Here is a 20239-nt window from a genome sequence, read left to right as displayed (position 1 = left end):
CCCCATCGGGACCGTTCCCCGTTAACCAGGACTGAAAAGCGTATTTGTGGAAGGAAGCAATTATTTTGCTGACATTAAGAGAACCAATAGTGGCAAAGAGTTACAAATTTCACTGTTCCCAGCAGCGAGTTATTAAGAGAACAACATTTACGGTCGCCTTAATAATTCTTTATTAATCCTTAACGATTATTATTTACAAAAAAAAAACACAGACTCAGAGAAAGCTTAATAACTATCATTATGACATCAAACCATAAATCAGCATTAAGGGTTGAATTTATTCTCATGTTTATTACCAGCACTGTTTTCTGCAGCCGAGCGGTTACTCCCAACAATTCTGACCTTTGGTTGTTTTTGCAAAACTTAACATATCGGTTTAAGAAAGGGTATTGGACTAACAAACTTGGCATAGGCCATAAAAAGTTTACACACCTCAGGAAACATAAGCAAAACAATGGCGAGAAGAAAATGTTTTTCGCCAATCTTCTTTTACTCTCGTGCTCGCTCCCATCATTATCAATGCTACCAATCACAAATCCCAAGCATAAAAAATACAAATCCACCCCTATGTTCGCTAGGTATGATTATTGATTCAAATTCAAATCAGACCAAATCCAATCCAATTTTTACAACCACCGGTCCAATCTGGTCTGGTGCGTCTATTTTTGTAGCCTTGATCTTGATCTTCAGAAGCGTGGCGCCGCGTATCAGTGAACTCGCAGGCTCAAAACTGTCTTTATTGGTATTTCAATTATGAAGCGAAAATTCGATCAGATCCAGTCGGCTGCTACAAAAAGATCACTAATTGGTGATGTATTTTGGGGCTCATTTTCATTCTTGTTACCGGCAACCGATGATCCATAAAACGGCTGAAGGATTAGGCCGTGCTCTAATGTGTAATAAGGAGCTGATGAGATAGATTTTGCATAACAAGAAGATTGTTCCACACGGCTCTAGTTCGGGGACGCTCGTCCGACTGCTGTCACCTTGCTACCGTGGTTCGTATCAAACTGGATGGCCCACGCTATGGAATGCAGCTTACAGTGCGTGTTGCGAAATGCAAGCGAGACAAACACCCATTAATGCTAATTCTATCCGCTGAAGAGGTGCACCAATAATAGTAGCGTCCTCTGTTATCAAATCATTCGATTAGGCAGTGTGTGTGCGCACGTTCTCTCACAGCCAAAGACTAGGGCCACCTGGAGCAGCAGGACCACAGATGCAAAACACGACCATAAACACATCACGTCTGGTGATGCAACGCTTTAAAGCAGCAGTCCTTATCGTGCAGACATACGGATTTTCCACTGCTCCGGGTGGCGTTGGGTAGGCTCCGGGTGGACAGCTTTTTTTTCCCCCCATACCACATCAACCTTGGCCTAAGTTCATGTTTCACCGGGTGTCCTTGATGCTGGTTAAAGGTTACTATGGTGATAAGGTTGCAGTCGCCGTTGGACGACTCGATCAAGTTACGCATTGCTCGAGTTGCGTTACGTCTTCACTGTCAAAATAGAAGGTGCGTGAGTAGTGGTGTGTCATCGGGGTAACCTAATACAAAAACTCGTGTCGTGCTCACTGTCGGTAATGGTAGTGTTTTATTGTGTTGTAAAGCGAATTTCACCAAACTCTCTACAGCAGCTGGTATAGGTTCTTGCGCGATAGCAGATACGAAACGTCCTTCTTCTGCTGGGCGGCACGATAGCTTACTGGTGGTTCTGCTGGCGGTGGCGGTGGCAGATAGTCATTCGCGGGTGGCAGATACTCCCTGGTCGGTGGACAGGTCGCCGGTACCGGTGGCAGGTAGGATAGCGTCGGGGTGCAGGATAGCGTGACCGTTGTCGTGATCGGTACGGTTTGCGTTCGTACGATCGTAGTTGGCTGCGGTGTGGCCGTAACCCTGGTGACGGTGGTCGTGTCCGTGAGGGTGGTGTAGACTGGCGTTGGCAGTAGCTCGGTTGTGGTGGAGACGCTGGTGCGTATCGCTGTGCTGGTACGGGTGGACGTGATTCGTTCCGTTTTGGTTTGCGTCTCGGTGACCGGCGGCTCCGTCGTGGTCAGGACAATGGTCGTCGGGATGACTCTCGTCGAGATCGAAGTTTTGGTTAGGTAGTCCGTTTTGGTTTTCGTTTCCGTTTCCGTTTCGGTGAGGAAAGTTGTGTCCGTTGTGCGGGAGGTAACGGTGCTGGTACGGATGGAGGTTTTGGTGGCGGTAACGGGTGGTAACGTTTTCGTTTCCGTCAGCACGTTCGTCGTGTAGAGCGTCGTGCGGCTAGTGACGGTGGTTGGGATGATCTGGGTCCGGACATCGGTGGACACGGACGTCTTGGTAATGTAGGTTGGCTGGACGACCGTGGTGGTGTCTGTGCATGGTGGCGGCAAACCACAGGACGGCGTCGTATAGTGATACCCAGTGAATTCTGGCGTATCGTACGTGTATCCATTGAAGCGTGGATTCGCCTCCACGTGCGCGTGAAGAAGCGCCAAACTCACTGCAAACACTAGCGATCGCATCATCATTGCACAAGCTCACTCAAATCACAAATCACACTCAGTTCACTTCCACTAGTCCACTTCCGTACCCGTGGCGTACGGGGGGGGGTAAAGTTCTTTTTCCACGAATTTGAATCCCACTCGCATCGACCGGCACAGAGATCAACTTCTGGATCTCAGCTTTGTCACTTCTCGCACCGTACTGTCACTGGTGCGCATCAGAACGTTCAGTTTTATACTGAACCGCCGGATGAGCACAGAACCTGTCCTACCATCGGACAGACCGGCCGCATCGGAGAACATCCTTTCCTTTTGCGGTTTCGCCGATTCCGATTCGTTATGTAAAACCGAACCTCACCCGAGCGTTGGGGATGAGCCTCGTTGCGCATTCGGATGCTGTACTGCTGTTCGGCGATCGTAACGCCCTAGTGGATATCTAGGGTTTGTACACTAGTTCAACGGACGTGGGGCTAGAAGGCTGAGAAGCCTTGACGTTATGGATTATTAGCGCTCGCGTCCTAATGAGCGTCGCCCAGTCCGTTCTGGAGAAGAGAACGGGGGAGATTGCGTCTCCAACAGATTAGTCTTCCCACACTTTGAGGCTTGAGGGTTAGGGAGGGCATAGGAGGGCGAGATCATGATGATCATGATCTTTTTCTGTCGATCAAAAAACCCTAGCCTCGTAACTTCATCCACTTGTCCCCGTACAAACTGCATGCAATATCGATGAAAACTTGATCAAGAAAGTGAATCTGACGGCGATGAAGTGGAACACGTGTGAGCGCCAAACCCTCCAAACGAAGCAACCCGTGACAGATTTAAGCGAAACACCATGGAAACAATGTTAGAAGCAGCTTTTAGCCGCAGGGAAGAGGATCGAGGCTGTGTTCGAGATCGCATGATAGCGCGGGTTTTTGCGGAGCGGTGTCAACTTACACACGTAATACTCTGGCCCCGGGTGCCTGGGTGGCTTTACGAGTGCAGTTGCGTTGAGTTGCTCGCTCAGAATTCTCCGTCCGACTAAGAACGTTCTAAATCCTTCTTCTTCTTGGTGGGTCTAAAAACCGTCGACAGTATATCAAAAATAATCTGCCGATTTTCCTGGAGGATGGTCTAGGGATGGGCCCGGGAAAGATATCATCTCGCCAGCAAGTTATCTAAATTTACAATCGATTGCTTCGTGTTTTGTTGAACTTCTTTTTTTGGATTTGGCTCATGCCGGCTTGTGTTGTAGGATCCGGTTTTTGGGATTCCCTTCCAGACAGGGGGGAACAACAGGGAGAGAGGGCCAACGAAAATGACACTTCTTGTTCGCCGTTCGTATCAGTGGAGCATCTAAGACACGCAGCGGACTCCCAAAAGCTGGATTTCATTTTTGCCAGTCCACTCAGACAAGCGTTGGAGTGGAGTGTGTGAGCGTCCCCACGGCCAGCTGGATGCGTTTGAAATCGGGAAGCGAAACAAATTCAAATTCTTCCGTTGGGCGTTGGTGTGCGCAAGATGTTATCGTGGCTTTTTTTTTTGTTGGTTCTTGGAGGTGGACGAGAACCCATTCTGATTTCGCCCGATCGACGGTCATTGACGTTTCGCCAGGCGGGTGATGTCTTCGTGGGGGTTTGATTCTTGCTTTCTGTTGTTCTTAACGAAGTTTTTTTTGCTTTCATCGTGTTTTTACGGGGTTGGTGTGATATTGTTGGCCGCTCGGACCAGTTTCATGACCAGCTGGCATTTCGCGCCGGTACAATTCACATAAACCACGAAAAGAACGTAAGAAAAAAAAACAGAGCCTAAATCCACTCCTAATTGCCAGCGGGACTGGGATATTATGGGCTCCTCTTCCTGCTAGCGATCATTAAATGTGGTATCGAATTGTTGGACGTGTTTTGGGGGATGGAGAATCCTACCGAGATTCGGGGAAAAAAGGAGACCTTTAAGTGGTAGCTCCTAATGCAACATTGAATGCAATTCTGTGTTGGAAGGGTAAAGTGCAAAAGAACTCATCGTGTGATTCGTCACTTACACACAAAGTGTTTCTTTTAAAGCTTCCTGCTTCACATCGTAAGTTATTAGAGATTACCGCCGCCTCTCCATGATTCACGTTGTGGCACTGGTGGGGTTTTATTTTTGTTCTTTGGTCTGAATTTAGATGAAACGTGAAGTGTTTGGGTTGGAGGGCTTACGCTAGAGGAAGTTTGTATGCAGATAGTTGCAGATGTATATTGAGTGATGATTCTGCTTCCTCTTTCAAAATTTGAACCTGATTTGATTAACTCCTCTAAAAAATCAAGGAAAATAGTATCAACTTGGATTAGCTTGTTATGATCAATATTTCCGTCACGTCTTTTCAGAAATCGTAGCGCAAAGAAGCTGTGAAAAAAATTAATAATTCCTTTGTCGTCTTCGCTGCGTGACAAGACGCATTGTTGTACGGACAAAATTATGTTCCCATGCTGACTAGTCTCGGCCAACCGGTCGGTAGCTGGTAAATAAACATAATTTAAAATCATTCTTTTAGGAATTATGGAAATTAAAACTCGCACTGATTAGCTTATACTGGTTTAAAATCTTCTTGGTCGGTTGCTAAAAGTTCTCACTTGTTTCAACAAGTTCTAACGTTTTCCATAATTTTCTATGGAATTTGTTGCAGAAATCGGAGAGAATGATTTTTCCATACTCTTGGACACTAGGCAGTACAACCTTCAAAGGTTCCTTTGCATGCCTTTTCTGGCATTCCGTGAAGGTCTCTCTGGTTCTGAAGGAGGTCTGGAAAACTGGGCCGCGATGTATCTTAACTACCTTACCTTCTAACACACAACATACATGCATATCGTAGAACATACAACAATGTACAATATAAAATGGGAAGTAAATTAATAATTATCCGGGCAGTAAATAATTAGCAATATTATTCTTAAAAATAGTTTATCGGAGGTTCTGCTTTTATTGAAAAACAATTGCATAGAGTTTTAGGTCTGATACACGACTTTTTTCTTTATTTATAGAGGCCTTGGGTCGCCATTCGCCTCAAAGCTGATACACGATGAATTAATGCTCTGTTTTGTTTAAACTCCGACGAAGGTTTTTAGAGGTTGTAACATTAGCTTTCCATAATTTATTATTCCGTATTCAATATTTTTCCACAGTTCCGATTGAACACTAAACCTAGAACGCCACGTAGATACTAACCTACAAATATGTGAACGATACTTAACTTACCACTCGTAAGATCACCAAGATCAAACCGTAGATTAAGGAGACAGGCTATGTATTTGAATTTAGTAGGAATGTTCGAGGTGCCTGTTCGAGGTTGGAAACTAGACGACAAAGACAACATTCTTACCACGAGTTGGTCTCGGGGAGAATGGGATTTAGGACAGAAGATCAGTAGCATCGGGGGCGATCTGGTGGTTGAGGCGATAGTGGCGCCGGTCTTCACACGGCAGGACCGGAGTCCAAATTCCATCCAGACCACCTCCACATACTCAGGGCTGACGGGTAAAATCAAGTCACAGAAAGCCAGCAATGGCAGACCGGGACCGCTCGTGATTGTAGTGCCAGGGAAGAAGAAGAAGAAGAAGAAGTAGAAGAGGAAGAAGATCAGAAGCATTGGTCAGTAGCATCGGATTCGGTAGCACTAATAGAGCCTACACTTTGACTCGTCTGCACTGCAGAGTTCCCAAGTCCATTATTTGATATCGAATGCCATATTGAGCAAACTAAATACCACAAAGTCAACTGGAGTCGACTGATTCAATAATTGAATAATAACAGGCGAAGGAAGCATAAGAACATGTATGAATATAGGACCAAAGAAAAACGACCGGAAACTGGTTCTCAACCACCCTGGTGCAGAAAAGACTGGTTGGGTTGTGTCAATTTCCAAGCCATCACAGTCCAGTATATTACAGATTCCGTCGGAAGCCAAAACATTTACTACCTACCAAATCTTCGCGCTACTGGAAATCCCCCAGAAATGTCAGGAGTAACAGCTCCCAATGCAATGTCTGTGCGTTGACTTCAAACCGGCCACTGAGATCAGACCGATCGATGGAAGTCATCTAGGACACAGTTTTTACTCGGAAGTCGTCAGAAGATTTGGGGCATTGTGCGTGGCGTATACTTGACTCCAATGCAAGGCCCGAAGAATTGAATCGAGGATCAATGCGACTAAGACATAGTTTCTGCTTGACGGAGGCTCTGACTGTGATGGATTCAGCCTCGGAAGCAAAACATCAGTTGACGGCGACAATCTTCAGATGGTAGAAGAGTTCAGCAACCTTAGAACGATAGTAATTTCCGATAACAACGTAAGCAGTGACATCCGGAGGCTCATCGTCTAGGAGAACTGTTTCTACAATAAGGATTCTCAAAGTCCTACAATCCTGAAGACTGCAATGGGCATGGAGAAGGAGAATGAATAATGAGCTGTTAAGCGGAGACGATGGCCAAAGTCGGAAGGATAACATAGTTGGGGCACGTGATGAGAATGCCGGAAGGTTTTCATCAACGGCCCGCTCGGAACGAAGCGTAGAGGTGTATCTCGGAGCTTGGTTGCTGGATGAGGTGAAGTCAGATCTAGCGGAGATCGGATCGGAGCCATCAACGGAATGCAGCCCTAAAACGAGAGTCCTTTAAAAGTCCTTTAAACTTACCCATGTCTATTAGACGTGTTCAACACTTGGCAGGTAAGGTTCAAGCGTATTACTAAAAAGATCTTACCTGCTTACCTGATGTGTTTGAATTTCTCCAAGATTAACTCTAATCGATTTTCGTTATATTTTATTCAGTACTCCGAAAATTCATATGAAATGAAAAATTATACCTTAAGTTTTCTTTGCCATTTTTTCAACGCATACAGAAACACCTTTGGTTTGATATAAATAGTATTAAGTATATTTTACCGAGGGGTTTACATATTGTTTAGACTGTTCACCAACATTATCCCTCTCACGAAAAACATAGAAACAAAACCCAAAACATTTGATGAAAACAATAATTTCTAAGCAGCATTACACCTTACACCTGTTTTCTTCGATTTGAATTTCAGTATCACAACATCTTTCCCACCGTGAGCTATCTCCTGTGGGAAGCCCGTGCACCGTGAGCTTCGGCTGACGACTTCCTTCCGGTCAGTTGTCCGAACACGATCCACTGGAAAGATTAAACTTGCAGAGCAACCAGTTCATCAGACCGGCCGGTGGTTTTCCCTCCGACACACCATTACGGTCGATGTAGATGATGTTGATGGCCGGTTGGCCGGATGATTCTTCGCTGGGGATAATTTCATTTGCTTCACTACGCTCACTGGACAGCGTTGGTTCGAGACGGGCTGGATCACCGACCGTAGCCCGTTTGATCGGTCCCGACTGTTGCTGAACGAAGGTGGAAATAAATCCACCGGAATTGCCGGACGTATCCGACTGTCGCACTACGGTCGAGATGCCGGCTACGTTTGTGTTGGGTGCTGCTGCTGCTCCTTGGTGCTGGGGCAGATATTCCTTGGACGGTGGCTCCACGGGCAGGTACGTGTTTGGTGGTGGGTTCGGTGGTGGTGGCGTCGGTGGAGGGAGGTATGTGTTGGGCTGACAGTACGTTGTCTTGATTAGGGAGGTGACGGTCGTCGGTACAAGCTGGACCGTCGTGGACACGCTAACCTCTGTCGTGGTACGCGTACTGAAAATGGTGGAAAATTCCGTCCTTACAACGGGCGGCAGTGTAATGTAGGACGTCAACACAGAAGTGGTTGTAGATGGTGGAAGTGTTTTGGTCTTATATTCGGTGACAGTAGTGGTGCTAGGAAGCACTAGCGGACAGTCAGGGGTTTTGTAGTTGTATCCTCCGTGGAATGGTTTCGATGGCTTTGGGTAATCATAGCCATTGAACGACGATGGTGGAGTTGGAGTGGGATAATTGTAACCGTTCGAATGTCCCTGTAGTCCTTCGGCCGAGACTGCTGTGGCTATGGCGATCAGGACGAGCAGCATCGTAGTTGTCTGTAAGGAGATAAGACGATTCTATAGGAGAATTCTATGTTAACAGCGTGACATTTAAACTGTCCCATCATCAACCAAACCGTGCTGCGATAATGAATTCCAGCCGATACGGGAACAGTATCACCGTCCTATGCTAATGCGGAAATAAAACGATTCCAATGGGCGTGCGAGATACCCTAAGCTATCCCTGAAGAGCCAACCGCAACCGTTTATCAAAAATCTACCCTTAGAGCGTGGAATCGCCCAAAAGCGTAACAACCTGTTTTAGGGAGTTGGCGTGATTTGCAATTCAAAATCGTTACACCACAGACCAAACTCTGCCCAAGAATTTTACGTACAAGTGTGAAAGAATATTTTCTTCTGGGCTTTTTTTCCAATCTCCCCGGAGGAGCGGCTTTCGAAAAGTCCACCGATCGCGGATGTTTGATGAAATGGTATTGCTGTTGCTGCTCCATCTTCAAAAACAAAACCAACCGGAACGTAACGCGCTACAGCTGCAGCTGTGTAAGAATACACAGGTCCCCGATCGCGGAAGAAGGGCCTCGTGTTTCGTAAAACACTTGCCACATTTCTTTCCCAAACACACACACCACTCGCACGCACTCGCACCACTCATCAGTCTTTCCACCGGTTAAGGTTAGCAAACACACGCTGACCATCATCATCCATCACGGCGCCCGTTAGTGTCGTCAGTTTCGGTACGGAACGATCCGTCAATCTTTCAGCACTGGCTTTACGCGAGTGTACCGGGCCAGGGATGTCAAACGCTTGCCGAAATCTGCTCTTGTTTTTACTTTTATTGCGATTTGGTCTCTGAAATGTGGCATAGCTCTTACTAGGACTGAAAAACTATGGAGCTTAGAGAGCTTTAGTTCAATGCAAGTATTTGTTGTGGTGGAAAGTACAAGGCATTGTACTGTTTACTGCTATCCATCACTTCCTTTACGTGTTCTAATGATCTTTCAAATCTTGCCACGGCTCTTGATCTTGCTGGCTCTTGTAACCTGAATGGCATTGTAATCTGACGGAGATGGATAGTGAGGTATCCTTGCGAAGGATCTTCTAAAGACCTAGATTAGAATCGATTGAACAATATTTGACGTATAAAATCGAATGCCTTGGCCGAAACCATGGTACCACTACCAAATTAGCCTGATAAATTGTGGATTTTATATGATTTGACAGATTCACAACTTACATACTTTACTTTAAGACACTGTCAGTAACAAGCACTGTTATGATAGAACCTTATACTAGCTAAGATCACTACAGTACAGAGCAACAGTTCGCATGATCAGAATTGTTTCCTCTATACAAATGCTTCGATTTCCATTTTCGAACTACGTCTTTTCCAGAGTCCCAAGCATGGTACACTGGCTGAGTGAGCAAAGAGGCCTCGAGCTCACGAGGGGCCAGGAAATCGGGAAGAACCTACCTCCCGATAAGCAAATTTGTTGTGATAGGAACCTCAAACTTGCATTGCGCTTTGCTAAGGGCCTTGGAGATGGTAAATGCACCACTGAGCCCCAGCAAATTCGACTTCCTTTCATTTTTACTAATCGTCCCAATAAGCGTAATAGACCACTATCCCCTCTGCTAGTCGGTATTTTGTAATTTGTACTGTTAAAAAATACAATGTAGCAGGTTAACATTGACAATAATACTTGAAATATTGTATTATGAGAGGGACAAGTTTGATGGGATGTAAATTAATAACCTACTCAAAATTAAGCTAGCCATATTCTTGTGCCCTTTTCAACCAAATCAAATGGAAATTGATATTTTTTCTCACTGGTTTTTTTACTAGCAAATGTTACTTTAAACCTTTCATAACGCTTTTTCCAAATGAGGGTTTAAATTTGTTAATGTAAATTCCTTCATATTACATTTAAACAAATTATTTTGGCCTTGGGCGATTTGTTACTCATTTCAAACACTCCACAGCTCAAAATAGATAATCTTATACGCTTCAAGCTGGTAAACTATTCGCCACATCAGACCCAGTGTCTCTTTTTATCTGCTTCTTTGGCTCTACAACTTCAAGAACCCTTCCATTACTAGTAGCTTATGGATATTCAGTCCTGGGGACGAGGAGACAGTCTGGTCAGCATTCATTACCAAGTGCTGTAGGGTTAAAACCTTACGTTTTGTCAAGCAAAATCAAAACAGACTAAATCACTGATAACAACATCCAACACGGACACATAATCTGATCCGAGTTTGACATCACTGGCGTAGTGAACATAAATTTCCCACAAAACGTCTCTTCTAGAACTTATCCCAACCGTCGAGATCGAATCGTTTTGAATGTCCGCTTGATTGTTCTTGAATCACTTTCTATTTCAACTGTCTATTTTAACTTTGTTTAATTATCCGACCGTTCACTTCTTAAATAATAGGGAAATTAGCACCCTTGGCTACTAATACCACAGTTCCACTAGCTATCATCACAACTTCATTTACCATTTTTGGAATAATTGGATCAAAATCACAATCTGTAGTTTTCTGGTTGCGAAAACCAATCTCCTGGACACTTTACTGTTCCTTTCACTATCACTACACTTTAGAAGATGGATCCAAGAAAGATCTGGACCACTCCAACAGTTGTTGCGATGCGATGTCAGCGACACGTCTTGAAACCCGCGAAACCAAGAGCCAAGCCGAATCGACTGTACGTTGCCCGGCTGTCTGCCAAACTGAGCTGGCCACCCTAGGGCACGGTTGGTTTTAATCATCTCGGGCGAGACCACCAGCCAACCTCCAGCCGGCCAGTGGCCAATACCCACTCGAGTCCGTTGGTTTGACAGAGTTGGTACCATACCAGTGTGCAATGCTAAGAAAATATGTGCGAATCCGTTCATTCCGTCTTTCTCTGTTTACATTTTTCATTTGCCCCGTACCTCGCCGCTCTCGTGTCTTAGTGGTGCAGTCCGGGTGAAGGGGAGCCCGGACTTGACCATCGTTGCAGTCGGGCGTAAAATCTTCTGTCCGTACGAGGGAAGAGACGCGAGCAGCACTGCCTCGGTGGGTGCAGCAAGCCATTTCCACCGCCGGACAAGACTTTTAATATTTCGATTTTATTACCCATTGTGCTTTTTTTCTCTCTTCTGTGGTCTCTCGTTCAAGTCTCTGTACTTAGGGTCTTCGGCAAGTGATTTTTGGTGGTTTAGCTAAAAGCTAGCTGCGGTTAGGAATGGTAGAAGCTCGAAGCGAAATAGATTATGAAGTTGGTTTATAAAAATCATCCATGTTTTGAGCTTCATCCACTTCAAATCCAACTTCAAATAGTTGTTTTTTCACGCCCAGTCCCCCAGATGGATGTACTTTACACGTTCAAGTACCGGGTGATTTATTGGTCATAATTGCGAGCAAAGTTGGGGACGGTGTTTGAGTGTCGGTGGCCGACTGTTGGAGCCGGTAAGCCAACCGAAAGCTTTGGATGGTTCTCGTCGTTGGAAGGTACGATAAGGTCAAAATATAGTCCAGCGAGTTTAAATCCCTCAAAACTATTGGGCAAATGGCTCTCTCGAACGCTGCAACGCTCACGTTGATTTAAATCCACCGATAAGCCGACGCATCTGCAAGCCTCACCAACATTCATTCCCTTTCACAAAAATCACTCATCAGCTTAAAGTGTGACGTTAGGAAACGCCAACGAGCAGCAACCGAGATAGAGCGCGTGGGATAATCAGCGTTGGATGTAAATTTTCCTCCAGGACAGATGCGTTATCAAACAATTCCTATGCCATGGCCCACTGACCTTGGCCGGTGATGGAAACGATTTCAACGCCCTGCCGCTCTCTCGCTTCCTTATGACGCTGGTGATGTCTTGCGCATCGTCGTTCGAAAATCAAACGCCCAGAACGGATGCGGTACATTAATCATCGCGTGATGTTTTGTTTTATTTCATTTAGAACAAAATGGCAAATTTGACCGATTCGCCCTAAAGCGATCCTCCCAAGCGACATCAGCTCCAACACACCTCCACTCGACATTTACGGCTCTGTAGTTCTGTATTCGTTTTCCGAGCAGGGTAAAGTGATTATTGCACTACACCAGGAAAGCCACAATCTTCGCTAACATTTTATTCTGGCACGATGGGTGGAGTTGCAGTGTTAGTCCGTTTGGTGGTTATTAAAAACACTAATTTTACAAACGAACCGGCCCCAAAGCCGGGGTGAGAAAAGTGTTGGTTGTTGTAATGGCTGGCCTAAAAAAGAGGTTGGGTTGGTTTGGTTGAGGCTATTAAATTGGGAACTCTACAAACGAGGTTTATTCATATTCATGTGTCCATGCTGTAATAAGATGCTGCAAAATATTGGGGACTTTTTGGCCGGATTTTTTTTTGTCAATCAAAATCTGGCGCTTGCCTTGGTATCGTTTACTTCCTGCTGTACAAATCATCAATCAAAAGCCAAAGATTAAGAGATTGCGCAAGGAAGTATTTCAAACGCTAGGAAACTATTGCAAAATACATTTTAAACAACGAAGCCGAGCTCGTTTTGATGTCAAATTTTGTTCATTTGAATAAAAGACTTCAACGCACTTTAAGCGACGAGCCCTGTATTTAGCAATTTTATTAAAATTTATCTTGCTTCTAAGCCCCTCGAAAACAGCAAGATGCATTGGTTTGCATTACATTTAACTGGTGTCCAACTTCTTCTTGGGCGGAAATGGGGGTTTCTTCTTCTTCTTCTCCACCACAACCAGTCCGACGGGTCAAACGGCCCCAAACGGCGGCTTACCTCACGATGACCTGCAACGGTTGCCTCTGTTCCATAAATCAACGCAAATGTTTGCCAAATATATGCTGACGGTCGTGCCCGTTTGTGTGTGTGTGTGTGTGTGGCTCAGTTAGTTTCGTTAGAAGGTGAGAAAATGTCCCTACATTTCGCGACAGGAGGGGTCCACTTTTCCAGCAGTTCGCCACCGAAACAGATAGGCAATGCAACAGCAAGCTCTCAGTCAGTTAGTTCACCCGTGTGTATTGTGTTTATTTAATTTTTGCGCTTCTCGTTTGCAGACCACTTGGTTTTGCTTTGCCCACTGATAGGATCAGCGCATAATGATTAGAAATGATGGTGGGTCGCGATAACGTCGCGTAGGAAAACAGCAAAAACCCCCCACTTCAGCGGGGCGTCGTGAGTATAATGTCAATTTTGGGATGATGGTTCGCTATGCTATTTGTGAAGGTGTTATTAATTATTAATTATATGAGAACATTTTATTAATTTTTGGAATCGGATGGATTGGTTGGTGTGAGAAGCGATTGATGAGATTGAACGATATAAGATATGAATGTGGATTTTTTTCTGGTTTGAGCTAATTTATGACCACGAAATATATTAAACGTGATTTAAAACGCATCTACTTGAACTGCTCTGAATGATCGGAGAATATAAGATTTCGCTATCTAAAACATTAAGAGTTGAAAGAGATAAATTATTTAAATAATCCAAATTATTTTACACATCTAACCTTATTGTTTACATGTCCTAATATAGTTTTGACTGTTTTAGAAAATGATTAAAATAATTATATTTAAATAAGAAAATATCAAAACCGAAAAAAATACTGACATCAAATCTCTTCTGAATCTGAATATCTGAATCGAAAAGAAGAGATCTACAATAAATAATCAGATAGTTGTTTTCTTAGATATTGCATCGAATTAAGGATGAGGCTAGTCATTATTATCTTAAAAATTGAAAATATATTTTAACAAAATTTTGTCAAAGTTAATAATTTAAATTTATGCCATCAAAACGGATTGTACATATTTATCCATATCATTCCAATTAAAAACTTCTTTTAATCATCACTGGATTCATATTTTTTTATACAAAGTGAAGTTTTCTCTAATGAATCTTCTTCTACTTCTTTCTTGGCTTTACGACCTCTTTTACGTTATGCCTGCCATTTCTGGCTTACTAGGCTAATTGATACCGCATATGGATAGTCAAGCCTCACTATGGGGAAACGGCCCAGATGAGATTCGAACCTCGGTCTTGTCGTGTGAAGATCGAGGTCGTTTTCGCTTAAGTCAAATCGAACTCAATAGAAAATGAGTTAATTTACTGTTTTAGAATATTAACCTCGTAGAAAACATAAAAAGTATTATTAAGATCGAAAAGTTTATGAATTCTTCTAAGCACACTTCATGATTCGATATGTCGATATATCACCCATGAAACAGGGTTGACATTCATTATAAGTTAGTTTTATGGGTTTATAAACCACATGCCATTTTGATGTATATAAATGACAAAGAAAATATAACTATGATCTGCACAGAACCGATCAAATAGCATGCCTAAAAATCGTGCCTGGGTTGAACTGAAGTATTTACAGGAACTCTCTGAATTCTTCGTTTTAACTAATTTATAGAAAAAGTCCGACGCAGTATTCAAATTGTCACTAATATGATTTTTTTTCCAAAAAGCATGTATTAGTTTGATAAAAATAAAATAGCTTTGATCCCTCGAAGCATCCTCGCTACCTCTTTCAGTTTCACTCAGGTTCAAGTTATCTGAGTACTGATCAATTAAGACTTGGGCTTCTGACTTGGCACGATCCTCATCTTCTCACACCATATTACTGAAATCATAGTCAGCAGGTCTTGATCACTTATAGTATTGAAGCGTGTGGCTTGTACCCTCTCTGATCCCTGTTTCTTTCCCCATTCCTTTAGTATTGCTCACTAATCTGGTCACTGTTGGTCAAAATCTACATCGATCGTATCGAGCGGATGCAGAGACCTTTTACCATGTTTACCATCCAAAAAATCCTTAACGATCGTTCCCCAGTTCTGTCCTGTAGCGAGTACAGGAGCCGGCTGTTTGGTCATGCTTTTTTGAACATCACCATTCCTTAACTCTCTGATGAATCTTTGCGTCTTAAACGAAGATCCATAATAGATCGATCGCACGGATGGCTACTCAGAAGGATGCATATAACGGTCCTCTTAAAATATATCGAAGCTCAACGGCGAGAAGAATGAGTATGAACGAGGAAATAGAAGCACTATTTTCAACTCGTGATGAATTCTAAACAATCTTTCTAAGCTCTTATTTAACCTGGACAATTTTACCAACATAATACCACAAGTGATATTCCATGAAGAGAATTTTACGGTTTGTTTCTATTATAGCAATCGGTAGCCATCTATGTGGCTCTAATCTCAGTCCGTTAGCTCTAGTGCGGAACGTGAAGGAGAAGTTTTATTTTCTGCACCATTTTTTCTCTAGCATCGCTTAATTTACAGCACTATAAACGTCAAAATCGTGCAAACACTGGCTATTTAATACGCCAGCCAGTCATAGCACTCCAACCCCTTAACTAATCTCCTGTGCGTAATTTCCTGTGAAAAAAAAGACTTGAACCGCTTTCAAGCGACGAACCCCATTCTGCCCGTGCTTTGGTTGATCATTTTGAACCACGCACCGACCGTTAATCAAGTATGTTAAATCAAACACTGGTGCAATCTACGCGGTGCATAAATGCCCTTGCACCTTTCCTGCAACGATGTTGGCTTTTCCCACCAGCCCGGCCCGGCCACCTGGCAATCGTTGGAAATTTAATTTGACCGTCAGCTAATTTAACTGCGGCCGGTCGGTAACAATTATCTTCTCGGCTAAATAAAGCCCGAAAACAGATAAACGGGGGCCACCACACCGTCCGGGCAGTGCAGTTCTGAAACAATACCGTAGAAGCTCCGAGTAGTCATAACTTAAGCCGTGGGTTGAACCGTCCATTCCAAGTCGGAAAATTCGTAAGTCGATCGTAAACATTGGAGGTTGATCTTCTCGGACTGTAGCTCGGAATCTAACTCCACCCGAGCAATTACTGAGAATGAAAAGTGCGTACTGGTGTTTTCGGAGTACAGTTATAGAGCACACCATAAACACGGGGCGGAACTCGATCAACCGTTTCGTTCACATCCTTCCCTGGCGGGCTCATAAAACCGTACAAAGACACTATGCAAAGCGTATTTAATTAACGCATTAAAGACCTGGCGAAGACTATTAACCAGTGGAATCTGTTCTATCAGTTCTATCGGAGCATTGGCACCCTTGTCTGGGATGGGCTCGTTGGCGCAACCAACATTCCAGTGCATGCAGTTTCCCGGTTGCGCTGGTGGAAAATTATATTCAATCTCACCTTCACACCTATCGAGTGTTGCTGCTTCCCGTGAGGCCTTTTTTGGGGGGAGGGCGGACGGGTCCGAGTCCGAGGAAGGACGCACAAACTCTACCCGAATGGCTGGGAAAACTCCCATCAGACACTGGCAGCATCCATCGGCATTACAACGAGCCGGATTTCGGACAGTGGACGGCACACATCTTGCGCCGTTTGTGAGAAGAATTCGGGCCCGCTGGTCGAGGGGATCACCTTTCTAAAATATTCTTGCCAATTGCACCAGCGGCACGTGGGTCACGCAGTGCTTTATCTGCGTTCCCTCCCAGTCGGGTGGTTCGAGTGGTTCATGGTCGAGTGGTAGCATCGGTTGGTGGCGAGTTGCCGTTTGAGCTTGATTGGTCGCGCTGAAAGATGTTGTGGCTTTCAGTAGAGCGAAGGGAAAACCGGGTTTTGTCCATGATTTTTGCTGTCTTTTTTCCGGCTTTACGAAATTTGTTAAAGTGTTTTGTTACACTTTTAGGTAGGTTTTGAGTGTTTTTAATTTGAATTTTTAAAAAGCGTTATGCGACGAACTGTTTGTATTTGCTGCTAGATTGAGGTTGTAATCGTGCAATTAGATCAGTGGAACAGTTTTTTTTTGCATTATGTGTTAAGGAATTTTGTTTTGAAATATCTTTTTCTATTTAAATTTGTTTTGTAACGCCGAGTGTAAAATAGAGGATATTCATTGTAAATTTTAATATTTTTTAATTCTAACTCATCAGCACATACGGCTTGGAGTTTTTGTAAAATAGATTGTGATGTATACTTAATTAAGGAGATCATGTTAAGTCCTTAAGACAACTTTTCACAAATTCTTTTGTAAATGGATATTTGGCTTGAAAGCATATATTTAAGTCCAGGAGGCCGGCCCGGTTGTAGAGACTGAAGCGGTGCCCTTCTTCACACGGCATGGCTGAAGCTCAAAATCCATCCGGATCATCCCCTCGTTGAGAACACTTACTATCTAACTACGTAGTATCGTTAAGTCTAGAGTGCCAGAAATGGTAGGTCGTTAGGCCGAGAAGAAGAAGTGAATCGAGTGGAAAAGATCCATTTTAATGAACATTATCTTAAACTAGTTGGTTATTTGAGCTAATTTTTTATATAATTTTTTTTTTATTCATAAAGAACGGCCTGGCCGTATTGCTCTAATTTTTTATATAAAATTATAAAATCTATAAATTAGAGAATCTAATTAGATCCACTCGACTACCCATTGACTTTTTTATGATGTGTTCAGTTTACAGATAAAATGTTTAACCATTATCAAATGATTTTGAGCAACTATGGCCACAATAGTCGAGGAACTGCAATCTCATAAATTTTATTTCGGACCAATAAAATAGGAAATTGTTGAAGTAAATTCAGGCGATCAATTATAACCGCTTAGAGTCTGTAAAATAAGACGTAAAATTATAATATTCAGCCAAATGTTGGCAAAATGGAAAATACAGGCAAAGGTAAAAAAATGTAAGACCCTATAATATGACAAAAAAAATACGAGCAAGGTAAAGATTTATTATCTGGCCGTTTTATCTAACTGACCGCTGAGTTCAGGAGCCAGAACATGCGTCTAAACTATGAGGAATATCCTAGACAAGAAGTTGGCTATTGGCATTCAAAATGAGCAGCCGGTGAAGCTGGTAGAAAATATTTCTCGACGGTCAGCTGTCGTTTAAAGTGAAGATTTTCGATCAAAAGACCCAATTGGCTTATAAATACATAGTTAGGATTTGGAACCACGTTTGCTTTATTGCTTCGATCTTTACTCTTCGAGTGCTAAAACCGATCTAATCTTCATGAGACGAGATAAGCGCTGACGGGACGAGGCAAACGATCTCGCTGCCGAACGTTGACGCATATGAAGGTGTTGATGGCACAGCGTTAGGTCAGCCGGACATAACTACATATTTATTTTTTATCGGCTAACATCAGAGGAGATGAAGCACCGAACACGAAGCTGAAATTCTGAACGGATCCGGAAAAAAACTGTTATGGATTTTTTTAAACAGTTACAGCTGATTTCCTACCTAAGTTGAGGACATTTCCTTCCTTTTATTGCCATCTGTAGCTTACCTTTTCGACGCCCATCTCGATCACTTCTGAATCATCACACGGTAGGACCGGAGTTCAAATCCCACCCATACCGTCTCCACGTACTTTGCTACGGGTCAAATCAAGTCAGACAGTCAAAGCCACAAATAGTTGTAGTGCCAAGGAAGGAAGAAGAACTGACCTGTTTGATGCTTAAGATCATCGAACTCTAGAATATTTTTCTAGATAATTTCTAATTTAGCGCCGATCCCAAACTATGGTGACTAAGAATGGTGAAATCTTAAGAAAGAGATTGGTGAAATGCGATAAGAAATGAAAACAGCACTGGATCGAGAACCGCTGGCAACTACGTCACAACGATACGCAGAAATTGCTCGTGAAACAGCAACTCCTTAAGCATATGAAGGCAGCTGCAAGAGGCTGCAATCCTGGAGAAGTGATCATTGGTAGATCGCTCTAATGGACGGTCATGCATAACCAACGAAAGTAGCATTCCATTAAAACTTAACCATTAGAGTAGAAATAATGCGAAGTCACCGCTGAACCTAACCCTCCATCACTAAAAGCAACCGCTTAAAACAGCTCAAAACAAACAACGTCGTTCATTGTTTACTCACTCACAATAAGCGAATTTTATTTAACATATCGAACGGGGAATTCCCCTCCAGTATTCCTGTCTAAATATGGAATACTAAGTGGAATCGAATCAAAGCTTGGTTAATCCTCCCAATGTGATGTGGTCTTTTATTACACGCGACAAATATTTGTGAATTTTGGATCGCTGCTAAAATAGAGTAAAGCCTTTAAGTTTATGTTAAGGTTAAGGTGGTTCCTAAAAATAAGCTCACCTAAAGGTGTTCTTGTACTAAAATGGCTGTGATGTTCCTTTTCTGTTCTTTCTCTCCTTTCTTCCAGCTCAATGTACATCGCTGGATGTTCAGAACGATTCCTCAGTTCTTTTCACTCGAAAACTCTCGCCTTCTTCAACCCCAGAATGATATAACATGTCACTAAAGATGCAAATCGAAAGAACATCGGCCCGATCAACCGCCGGAAGGCACCGTCAACGGCAAAATGACTCACGTATGCAAAGTTTGGCTGGGGGTCCCGGTTTAACGGGTTCGCCTCTTGATGGTCGTTTTTTGTGCGTGTTTGACTGGCCATAATCCCTGGCTCCATTTTTAGCTTTTCGGTGTGCACCCCGAACGCTCCCTTGGATCATTCAGAACGATGAGCGCGGGCACAGCCACGAAACAGAGACGTTGACAATCAACTAACAATTAATATTCTCTTCCTCTTCTGGCTCGTTGTTTTTTTCTTTAGGTTGCCTTACCATCTCGCACAAACCAGACACGACTGCTGCCATTTATATGGTTGCAGAAGATATCAGCGATGCTGCACCTCAGCACCGAATCGTTGTGCCCAGCAAAGTTGTTTGTATGAAAAAGGCACAAATAGACGAGTGAAGACGCAACGAAAGTGACTTAAACTCGGTGACCATCACAGCGACCATCGGGAGA

General features: G+C 43.4%; 2 protein-coding genes across 2 annotated transcripts; both read right to left on the bottom strand.

Annotated features, from left to right (window-relative positions):
* Positions 1–1569: 1569 nt before the first annotated feature.
* Positions 1570–2770, bottom strand: LOC118509740 (mucin-2-like). Its single transcript, XM_036050870.1, has one exon. It carries the CDS (start codon positions 2515–2517, stop codon positions 1630–1632), a length of 888 nt encoding a protein of 295 aa, XP_035906763.1. The 5' UTR covers positions 2518–2770; the 3' UTR covers positions 1570–1629.
* A 4634-nt stretch (positions 2771–7404) lies between these two features.
* On the bottom strand, positions 7405–11164 carry LOC118509742 (mucin-2-like). Its single transcript, XM_036050873.1, has 2 exons — positions 10947–11164; positions 7405–8483 (listed from the first exon to the last, which is right to left on the bottom strand). Exons 1-2 carry the CDS (start codon positions 10947–10949, stop codon positions 7620–7622), a joined length of 867 nt encoding a protein of 288 aa, XP_035906766.1. The 5' UTR covers positions 10950–11164; the 3' UTR covers positions 7405–7619.
* Between the last annotated feature and the right edge of the window lie 9075 nt (positions 11165–20239).

The sequence above is a fragment of the Anopheles stephensi genome, chromosome 3, assembly GCF_013141755.1.
Source record: "Anopheles stephensi strain Indian chromosome 3, UCI_ANSTEP_V1.0, whole genome shotgun sequence".
NCBI classification, from domain to species: domain Eukaryota; kingdom Metazoa; phylum Arthropoda; class Insecta; order Diptera; family Culicidae; genus Anopheles; species Anopheles stephensi.
Note: the sequence above shows the minus strand (reverse complement) of the source record. Positions and strands in the feature narration are given on the sequence as shown.

Excerpts from the sequence above, each read along its gene's own strand:
- LOC118509740 (XM_036050870.1), bottom strand. The coding sequence starts at position 2,517 with ATGATGATGCGATCGCTAGTGTTTGCAGTGAGTTTGGCGCTTCTTCAC.